The 11,786-nt window shown below is 41.5% G+C and overlaps 1 protein-coding gene across 1 annotated transcript in view; it reads left to right on the top strand.

Moving 5' to 3' along the window:
* Nucleotides 1–9,752: 9,752 nt before the first annotated feature.
* The window catches only part of LOC136825160 (facilitated trehalose transporter Tret1-like), a 22,165-nt gene continuing 20,131 nt past the window's right edge, over nucleotides 9,753–11,786 (top strand). The window contains exon 1 of the mRNA XM_067081188.1: nucleotides 9,753–11,276. Coding sequence (XP_066937289.1) covers nucleotides 11,172–11,276 — 105 coding nt within the window. The 5' untranslated portion in view covers nucleotides 9,753–11,171. The remainder of the gene's footprint in view (nucleotides 11,277–11,786) is intronic.

Consider the following 11,786-nt stretch of genomic DNA (forward strand, 5'->3'; position numbering starts at 1 on the left):
GGCTGGCTTCGTTGTCTGAGGGGAGTTAGGTTGCGAGACTGCCTCCCTAATAATGTCAGCTGATGCAATGAGAGGGGAAGGGTGAGGGAAACCAGGAGGTACTATTCCCAGCTCCTTACAGGCATTCAGTGGTATGTAGAAGTTCTTGGCCGTCGGCACAAAGTAAACCTCCTGCGTCATGCGTCTCCCACCTATTTCAATGGTGCATGCCGTTGATCCGAGGCATCTCACTTGGAGATTAGCTACGTCCCTCAGACCTGTTCGGGGTTGCAACTCCAAGGGTTTTACGTGCAGGCTTGAAAGAATCGTGGGTCCGGCAACGCAGATCTGTGCTCCTGTATCTGCTACGACGAGTGTGGACACCGACCTCCCGTTCCCATGGGAAACACAAGCCTTGATTGTAGGGTTGGGGAGAGGTGTGTGTCTGCAACAATCACTGAACTCGAGGTGAGCGGCGCTTTCTTCGTGCTCCTGCAACATTTCTGGAAGTGCCCTACCTTTTGGCAACCGTGGCACATCATACCTCTTGCTGGGCACGATGCTTGACCAGGCGAATGACGTCCCCCGCAGTTCCCGCAATGCTTTGCACTCGAGTTACCGTGCAACACAGCGACGTCTGGCTCTACTGAATCACTGCCTGTGACATCATCACTCGATGCACCGGCCGACTCCCTCGCACCATGTGGGATGCTTTCAACGTCTTGGCGAGCAGCTTCAAAAGTACAACACAAAGCCTGAAGGGCATCGACACTTTTAAACGTATCACATGCCTGAAACACATGTCTTTTTAATACAGGATCACTGAGACCTACCATTATTTTCTGTAATAGCATATATTCAGCCAAGCATTCCCCACATTTGGGACACTGAAAATCAGTCGGTGGCCTTTTGAGTACACCTTGAGAAATATTCACTCACTGACTCTTCGCGCCCTTGTGTGAGGGCAAAGAATTCAGACCATTGCACTGCCTGATTCGACAACCTTAACACTATATTCCTGATGGCATCCAGAGCCGTGTCTGGAGTAAGGGCATTCCATTTGGCCTCTGAGTACCGAGTGTCCAGTGCACGTTGCAGTGCCGGCACACAGTTGAGTCTAACGTGCAGGACAACATCCTGCGGCGGGAACTTGTTGAGGTGGATCCAACACGTCATCCAACGTCTCCAGGACCTGAACGCTTCTGAGGACATCATGACATCACATTTCTCAGGGGCAGCAGAAACAGGGACTTTGCTGGCACGTGATCCAGAACCGGGAAGGGCATCCTGAAGGGAACGGATGGCATGTTGCTGGTCTGCAATTATCATCTGTGCTTGCGTCACGGCCCGTGACAAGGCCCTTGGCATTGCAGGAGAGGCACGCCTCGGCGGGCCTGGGGTGGTCGACGTATCAGGGGCATGACTTGGTTCTTATCCTACTCACTGCGCCATGTTGGCTTTGCAATGAGACGACATCTTGGTGACAAGTTTATTGTGAGAGACCAGTGAGCCGACTGACTCGGAAACATGTTGCCGGTCCATGCTCAGCAGTGCATTACAGGAACATATAGTACAACCCTTAACAGGCTACATGAGACCAAGATATTATTTCATCATTCTCCTGCCAAGAAACACTTCATAATCAGCGAAACACAAAGAATAGAGGCTAGGGTTTGTGTTATAATATGATCCAGTGGCCGATGATTTCTGTACGAGTCATCTTTTGTGATGAGGAGGAGACATTCTCCACTGATGAGCATGGTAGTCTTCTTCACTGCCGGCATTTAGCATTAACTAAATTAATGTTGAACTTCTAGCTAATTTTAATTCTTTAGAAGCTTAGACAATAAGAAACACAAAAATAGGCGTTATATATTCAGTTAACTTCATAAGAGGCATAAAAATGATAGGTCTAAGTAGCAATGAAATGAAATGAGAAATTATATATATGATAATATATATATATATATATATATATATATATATATATATATATATATATATATATATATATATATATATATATGTTTGTATATATGTATGTATGTATGTGTGTGTGTGATTATAGTCTATGTATTACAAAAATAGACGTGAAATCTGTTAGTCTAGTTCAGTATATTTTATATTAAGTTTCACTAGTTCACAATATACATAGGATTAGTCATTCAAAAATTTAATTAATAATAATGTGAAGCAAATCTTTACAAAAGTCGTATTTGTTGATGTTAATAAGACTAATAGTTCAACTTATAACAGTCGTAGGCCTATGTCTACAAAGTTCACACATATGAAGGAGATAAAACAACGATAGTGATGGCAGCTGGAGATGAAGATATTAACACATAAGAACAGCGATGACCTCTGAAGTATTATAGTAACATCCTTTAATTAAGTAAAATATGACAACAGTAAGCAGTATCAGAAAAAGCCCTGTTTAAGGGAAACTGCAGGTAATTTCTCGGACCCACCACTAGTGTTCAGTTGTTTCATTCGCTTACAACTGAGTTGCCAAATAGCGCCAGATGTCGCTATTATAAGCTGTTGTCCGAAAAGTTTTGAAGTATGTTGCAAAACTTTTTTGAGTGATTGTACTTTTCAATTTGTAAGTTCAATTGTGTTTTTTATTTTCTTACTGGTCTAAGGTTATTTGATATTGGAGAATATTCCTGCCATTCTTGAGGGTATGCTTTAAATAGATTAGCTTACTCCTCGTATCACTTGATTAACAGGAAGAAACCCCTATTTCATTTATTGATGCCCAACCTGCTGTGCACCCTGTAAACTTTTTTTTTTTTTTTGCTGAATTTCATTACTTCATGGCGTACACGAATGTTGGAATTGTTGATCCTTTTCAATACAGTTTCCCAACTATCGTTCTGCTGCTACTTGTGGCTACTTATGATTGAGTTGGCCATCTGTTTTTCCTTGCTTCCGGTCTTTTTATTATTATTATTATTATTATTATTATTATTATTATTATTATTATTATTATTATTATTATTATTATTCAGAAAGTAAACCCTCTTCATATGGAACACGCCTACAGGAACCATCGCCTTGAAATTCAAGCTTCCAACGAATGTGGTGTTCATTTGAAAGAAATTACAGGTTACAGGAAATACAGAAAGAAGAGGTCAGTTGTTGTTAGAAAAAAGAAAAAAGATAAATTAACAAATAAATAGGTAAGAATATAAATTAATTTTTGAAGACAAAGTGAATTATTTTACGGTAGTAATACATGGCACGTTCGCTCTAATCTTTGAGATTCTAATTGCACAACATCCTCTGAAGGGAGACTGTTCCACAGTCCAGCAGTGTGAGGAATAACCTCTAGAACTGAGAAGCAGGACAGCGTAGCACATTTACTATATTCGTTCTGCTGTTCAGCAGATCTCTCGGCAGTAAAAGACGATCAGGGATAAATTGTGCTGAAGAAAGCTCTCTGTTAAAATATAACGTGTAGAAAATTAAAAAACAATAGACTATCCGTCGATGATCCAAGTCATAACTGCTAGTGTTATAAAAAAACAAAAGCCTACCAAGCAAGAACAACCCGAGATCTCTGGCTGAAGCACATCCGCACCAGAGAACAGTATTGTAGTAAAGGAAGGACAAATGATTAAAACAAGTTGCACTGATTTTATCATTGTTATAAATATATGAGGCTTTACGTATAATACCTAACTCCTTGCGGCATTTGCCAACACTTTTATTAGATGATTTTCAAAAGATGTAAATAAAAAATTACACCAAGTATACAGTCAGAGCTCCAGGCTCATTCAGCTGGGGAGGAAGGGGTGGAAAATCACAACGATATCTACTAATCAGTAGAGTAATCTCTTACCTTATTACGATGGAAGAACGGCCACACAACTAATTTCACAACTAGCCTAATTAGAGAAGCCAACACAATACCTTGAGAAAGCGGTCGCAACTTACCTAACCCCACGAATCAAAAATTCCGACAGGCTCCCTCACCCGCTAACCTCCTCCATCTAGGGTTGCCAGAAAGAAATAGCTGCCAATAATTCTAAAATCTACCACACGCGCCCATGATCTTAAGGTCAAAACAAACAAAAACAAATCAAGGACAAATAAGAAATTAAACAGAATTAACCAATTACTACAAAAAAGGACAAATTTCATCAACCAATTTAATCAGTCTCATAATCATCCAACCATTTAGGAGGACGCCTAATCCTCTGTGGGTATCTCCTGCTGACCTGTGTTCTCCTGGTACAAGAGGTTTCTCATCTTCAGTTGGACATTGGGCATCCTCCACCTCCCCTCCATCCTCACTTACATTCAAAATCCTAGTGTCCCCACTTCAAGCTCAACTACAGGGGGAATATCCAGTATATGACGAGGGGTACCATTAACCACTATATTATTTTTTTTTAATTTATGCCCGTTTACCTTTCCTTTATTCCACCTCGATGCATTTTGCATCTGGAGGCTTTACCCATACCTCCTCATCTATCTTTACTGTTGTTGGTTCCTCCTGTGTGTTTCCCCGAGCCTGTATTCAGAATCCCCCCCACCCCCACACACACACACACACACACAACACAACGAAACGAAACAGCCAACTGCGGAACAGAGGTGGGATCTATACTATTTCTTGGAGCCACATTGTGCCAGTATACTGTTTCCTGCAGAGAAATATTGCCTCTATCAGCCATCCTCTTAACAGTGCGATGGTGTCTTTCTATAATTCCATTATCACTTGGTCTGTATACTTCTCTGAACAACAACATCAGAATGAAAAGCCAGCGCATTATCATTAACACTTCTCGCACAGGACCCCTCTCCAAAAATGCTTCATCAAGTATGTTTGCAGTGAACTCCGCTCTCTTATATTCAACTCTCTCCAAATGGTATATCTCTCAGGGCCACGATCTACAATTGACAAATAAAGAATTTAATGATAGTGGGTGACATCGATCGCCAATCTTCTGCAAACTTCGGGAACGTAAACTTTCCACCCTCGTGAATGCGGGGATCAGGGTCAATAGATTGAGACTTCTCGACACGAATACACAATCTTTTTCACTGAAGCTCTAGTTACATTAGGAGAGATTTTCCTTGCCAAAAACAACGTGCGATCGACTCCCATATGGTGCTTGTCGTGCAATGTTCTCAAATCAAAATCTGCTGCAGGACCTATCAAAATTTTCTTCAAAATTATCCTTAGCATTAGCGAACCATTCTTTGCGAACTTTTGAAAGAACATCTGCTTTGTTTTTAAATTTCACAATAATGCTGTTCAAAGTGCTCAAATGTCTCTTCACTAACATCTCAGCAGCACCTTTAGTCTGTACCCTCTTTTTACATGCTTTTATTTAACTTGACTTCTGCGTCTGTCAGTCTGTCTGTCTGTCCTGAAATCTTGTAACTCAATTTTCGGACCTGTTCCCTTCGTCCGATGGACTTGAACTTTTGCATGGTTACTCAATCCCGGTGACAATAAAACCTTACATGATAAGCAGGTCAGCAGTGACCTCTAGTGACCCTACAGTGACCTCTCCCAGTATCTCAGGATTTGTATGAAACTCTTCGGAGTTTTCACACCTTCTTTGACTCTGTAGAAACTATCTTCTATATAACACCTCCCCCTTTCCTCTTCCATCCACTTCACCCACCCATCCCCTCCCACTCCCGTTCCAAAGCATACGATCAAGTGTTAATTTAGCTGTCTACCCCCCTTCCTCCTTCCATCCCCCCTCCCTCCCTTCCATCCCCTTCTGGTGCCCAAGTTCTTCTTCTCCTGGCACGCTGTTGGGCCCAACTTCAATGAAGTGAATTTATTTCTGGTGATAGAAATTCATTTCTCATCATAATGTGTAGTCCACAATAAGGTCCCGTTGCTTAACCAGTTGGTTCTTAGCCACGTAAAAATAAATCTAATCCTTGGGCCAGCCCTAGAAGAGCTGTTAACCAGCTCAGTGGTCTTAAACCTTAGCTTGACCAAATGTTAATTTAGTTGTGTCCTCACCTCCCTTCCCTCTTCCATCCCCTTCCCCCCTCCCCTCCCCTCCTCCCCCCGAAGCACACAATCAATCAAGTGTTAATTTAGCTGTGTCCTCCTCCTCCCCTTTCCCTTCCATTTCCTTCCCCTCCCCCCTCCCCTCCTGCTTCCCCTCTTCCTTCTGGAGCACATGATCAAGTGTTAATTTAGCTGTGTCCTCCTCCTCCCCCTCCTCCTTCCATTCCCTTCCCCTCCCTCCTCCTGCTTCCCCCCTTCCTTCTGGAGCACATGATCAAGTGTTAATTTAGCTGTGTCCTCCTCCTCCCCTTTCCCTTCCATTCCCTTCCCCTCCCCTCCCCTCCTGCTTCCCCCTCTTCCTTCTGGAGCACATGATCAAGTGTTAATTTAGCTGTGTCCTCCCCTCCCCTTCCTCCTTCCATCTCCCTTCCCCTTCCTTGCCCCTCCCCCTTCCAGAGCATGGGATCAAATGTTAATTTAGCTGTGTCCTCCTCCTCCCCTTCCCCTCTTCCATCCCCTCCCCTTTCCTCTTCCACCCCTCCCCTCCCCTCCCCTCTCCCTTCCGGAGAACACGATCAAGTGTTAATTTAGCTGTGTCCTCCCCCTCTCATTCCCTCCTCTTCCCTCTTCCATTTCCCTCCACTTCCACCTTCCCTCCCCCTTCCCCTCCCCTTCTCCTTCCCCATTACCTCACCTCTTTTCCCCTTCCCTTTCCCCTTCACATCCCTTCCCCTTCCCCGCTCCCGAAGCACACAAGCAAATGTTAATTTAGCTGTCCTCCTCTCCCCTTCCCTCTTCCCTCCCCTTCCCTCTTCCCTCCCCTCAACTTCCCCTTCCCCACCCCTCCCCTTTCCCCTTCCCCTCCCCTCCCAGCCATTCCCTTCCCCTTTCCCTCCCCTACCCCTTCCTCCTCCACCCTCCTCTCCTCTTTCCCCTCCATCTCCTTCCCATTTTCCTCCCCTTCCCCTTCCCCCTCTCCTCTTTTCTAGTCCCCTCCCCTTCCCCCTTCCCTCCTCTTCCCTCTTCCATCCCCTCCCCCCCCTTCCCCTTCCCCTTCCCCTCCCCTCGCCCTTCCTCCCATTTCCCCTTCCCTCACCTTCATACTCCCCCTCCCCTTTCTTCTTCCCCTCCTTACCCCTTCCCCTCGTTCCCCTTCCCTTACCCTCCCCGTAAAACGGATATCAGTTTCGTTAACTACAATAATAAATCAGTTACAATTTCTGTCAAAACTAAAAAGTATAAAATAAAAATTTTTTTATAGACATGCTTTAATTAAAATGCACTAAAAAGTAGAAAATAGTTTTTTTGAGGCACACCAGGATTTTCTGACAATTAATCATGTCCACAGAAATAAAAGCGTGGGCCCCAAACATGGAAGGAAATGCTACAAGAATTTTTTTTCTTGTAGCATTTCCTTCCATGTATGGAGCCCACTCTTTTATTTTTGTAGACATGATTAATTGTAAAATCCTGGTGTCTCAATAAAATCATATTTTACTTTTTAGTGTATTTTAATAAAAGCGTTTCTTTAAAAATTTATTTTCTATTTTTTTTTTTTTTTCAGTGAGAGCCGTACTTATCCAGCTGCCCACTGTTGCTGAACCTGTGATTGTCTCAGTTTCAGACAGCCCCACCTTATTGCCATATTCACTTCTTTCATGGCAGCCTCTAATTCTGTTACATTAATATGACTGAAGTCTGATTGTCTCCTCAACCATGCCGCATCTTCCACCATATTTCCATCAGTCTCCAGTGCGACTCCCAATGCAATACTGCTTGCATCACGCCAAGCTCTCCCCTTGACATCCCGAGGAACATATACAGTATACCACTTCCCCTAAGAGGAGCATCCCGTCTCACTCTCAACAACACCTCCCGCAGCACATCAACTGTCTCGGTACTGACAAAATCCTCCCATGCTGACCCTCCTGCTGTCCTCTTATACAGTATAGCAACATGCATGCCACCCGCAACCAACAAGCTGCTGGGTAGTGGCCCACCACCACCAGCTTTCCACATACTGAAAATAATTCCCTTCGGCTAAGATGGGGTTTAGTACCTCTAAAAAATAACAATTCTCCCCGCTCATTCTTCTTCAGTTTCAATCCCAACGCAACACCACCATCTAAGGGCTCAGGAGCTTTGATAACTAACACATAGTCGTTTAAATGCTTTGTAAGTTCACCCCTAGGTTACTTTGCTCTAATTGAGCAGAATATCATCAAAGTACGACTTAGTTCCACCATAGATATGTTTGAGCTTGCCTAAAACAGTTTTCAAAATTTTTGCCATCATTCTCGTTGCTGAATTCAATCCAAAACCTAGTCTTGTCAGACTGTATGTTTTACCTTTATAATTCACTAACTGATACTTCAAAAGCCCTTCCGCTAATCTAATTTGTAAATAGGCAGATTTTAGATCAACAATGTTTGCCTCCAATCTCGAAGTGTTTCATTACAAACATCAGTTATTCCATCCCCTGTATGACAACTCACATGAGCATTCAGCTTTCTACAATCCAATACGGGTTTTATTTTATTCTTGCTAGACTGTTCAACAGCTAGCAAGGGTATAATACCGTTTCCACATCTTTCCAAGGTACTAAAATACCTTCTCAGACCCATCGCTCAACCTCTTCTTCAAAACCTTGTTTCTTGTCACCCTGTAAACTCTTCTCATAGCAAACTTTTCAATTCCTCACACCGTTGGACTGTGGAACAGTCTCCCTGACGGTTGTCGTGCAATTGGAAATTCAAAAGTTCAAGCGAAGATGCAATGCATTTCTACCCTAATACTATTCTCTTTGCATTTTAATACATTTTTATCTATTTATTAATTTAGTATTTTATTTTTTTTATAAGTGAGATCTCTTCTTTCTGTGTTTCCCTTTACCTCCTCTTACTTCTTCCTAATGCACACCAATTCTTTGGAAGCTTGAATTTTAAGTCAATGGCCCCTGTGGACTTGTTCCATTTGAATAGGGTTCATCGCCTGAATAATAATGACAATAGTTAGATGTGTTTTAGGCTAGCTCCATATGGACATTTATAGCATTTTGAATAATAATAATAATAATAATAATAATAATAATAATAATAATAATAATAATAATAATAATAATAATAATAATAGTCAATCAGCGTAACGTTGACTGACAAAATCAAGAAGAAAGTATCACTCATTGATGTCGCAGTACCATGGGACAGTAGATGAGAAAGAAAGAGAAAAAATTGATAAGTATCAAGACCTGAAGATCGAAATAAGAAGGATATGGAATATGCCAGTGGAAATTGTACCCATAATCATAGGCACGATCCCAAGATCTCTGAAAAGGAATCTGGAAAAACTAGATGCCGAAGTAGCTCCAGGACTCATGCAGAAGAGTGTACAACTAGAAACAGCGCACATAGAAAAGTGATGGACTCCCAAGGAGGCAGGATGCGACCCGGAACCCCACACTATAAAAACCACCCAGTCGAATAGGATGACTGTGATAGACAAAAAAAAAAAAAAAAAGAATAATAATAATAATAATAATAATAATAATAATAATAAAAAAAATAATAATAATAATAATAATAAAGGCTAGCATTCGAAAATGGTCATTTACGATTAATCTAATAAATGTTTTCATATTTTCAACAATGAATTAATGATTTTGTGAGCTATAGATAAGAGAGAGAGAGAGAGAGAGAGAGAGAGAGAGAGAGAGAGAGAGAGAGACAGTGATATACAAATAGTAGATCAAACATCATGGCAAATTTGAGATGGTCAAAAAGAATGAAGATTGGGGTTTGTTTGGTAGTGCAAGCGGCAGTGAGGTATAATGAGACCCTGGGATAATTTTAAACGAGTGAAGTAGATAAAACGAGGAAACCGAAACGACCTTCATGATAAAGTTACGCAACGTCGGCAACTGGCCAGCGATGACATTGACCATTGGAAGGAGGCAGTTGTAGAGCGCATATGAACCGCGTCAAGTGATGCTCCTACAGTACTCTGCTATTCAGTCACGTATTTAGCCCCTGCTTTTCTCCCCTGGCGACTCGTTCCTATAGGTGAACAAGACTTCGGCGATCAACAGTGTGACCGAATCGCCTTTGGTGATTTATTTTGGCTTTCAAGACTATGAACAAGTCGATTATGGTGATGGAGAATATGACTGAATCTAAGGTTTTGATATGTCAGGTGAACTGCGTGACTTCTATATGAGGCGATGGCTGCTTGGTTGTTGCTTTGAATTAATAGCCTCCTGCCAGCACAGGACCTTACGGCAAGGTGTTCAAGGGATTAAGACACCTAGTGTGGACCTCCTGGCTCTGTTCAACCACTAAGATAATGGGAAGATGAAGAAAGAATACTCGAAGTTCATATAATATGCTTTCGTTTCATTGTGCAGACACCGAAACGATAAAGCTGCTGTAAAGAAGCCTCATCCCAAGAAGTAAGGGCGTCAACAGACTTTACCCCTTAAGTGATTCAAGGAAAACCGGGGAAGGAAGAGAATTCACCATAGGGGTGAATGAAAAGAAAGATTAGTCAGACCGATTGATCTTTGATTCTGTGATATTTACGCAGTAGTATTTTTGGGATTGTGGAGCAAGACGTATGTCACTAGTGATGCAAACTCTGCGGTATCACGCTGGAGACAGGGATTGCAGTTTATGTGTCTGAATAACTGTCTCGTTGAATAGAGATGTGAATGTTGAAGTGATTTTGCAACCATATCATAGTTACCCTGTTCAAGGTTCTGCTATAATTAGTGTGAGCACTAGGATTTCAGATAATTATCAACATAACTTGTGATGCACACTTACTAGACATTTATGATTAATACTTTGACACCTGATTCAAACTTAATAAGTCTTTTCAGATATTTGTCATAACTTAAGATTCATGTCGTAACTTTGTAATGTTATGTGAGAGAGGATTTTCGGTTTATGCCGTGACGTATGATGCAACTTATCAAGTATTCCAGATTAATCCCACAGCTTAGCGAGTATTCCAGATTTTTGCCGTGGCCTGAGATGAAAACCTAGCGAGTATTTCAGGGTGAAGCCGTGACTATTGATGCAATTATAGTGAGTATTTTAAATACGGTGTGACTTGAGATGCAAGATTTGTGCTGTTACATAACTAGCAAGAATTTCCACCATCTCCCAGTATCTTCAAGTATAAGTATAAAAAGTAACGCAAAACCTCCAAGATGTGTCGCGCCAGAGGCAGAGAGGCCGAGTCGGGCGAAAATCAACGCAATACGACCGAAGACGGAGGAGGCTACAGACAAAGCCAAGGAAGACTGACCACACAGGTTAAGGCACATTAATTTCTTCTTCTCTTCATTCTTTCTGGCTTATTTTAACGTCTCTCTTCTTTCTGTCATATTTCAGCATAAAATCCCCCTCCTATATCTATCCCCATGTGTCTTATATTCAAATGCCTTTCTTCAGAAGATTTATATTCAAATGCCTTTCTTTAGAAGATTTATATTCAAATGCATTTCTTTAGAAGATTTATATTCAAATGCCTTTCTTTAGAAGACTTATATTCAAATGCCTTTCTTTAGAAGATTTATATTCAAATGCCTTTCTTTAGAAGACTTATATTCCAATGCCTTTCTTTATAAGATTTATATTCAAATGCCTTTCTTTAGAAGACCTCCATTAGAGTATCTGTCTCTCTGTCTCTCTCTCTCATCATTCAACCTCCCACCTCCTTCCCTCCTTATGTATTCGGTCATTACTGTTCTTTCTCGTATTTGAGTTCTGTATTGCACACGTAATTTAAGTATATATAAATATTATATATATATATATATATA

This window comes from Macrobrachium rosenbergii, chromosome 37 (assembly GCF_040412425.1).
Source record: "Macrobrachium rosenbergii isolate ZJJX-2024 chromosome 37, ASM4041242v1, whole genome shotgun sequence".
Taxonomy (NCBI): domain Eukaryota; kingdom Metazoa; phylum Arthropoda; class Malacostraca; order Decapoda; family Palaemonidae; genus Macrobrachium; species Macrobrachium rosenbergii.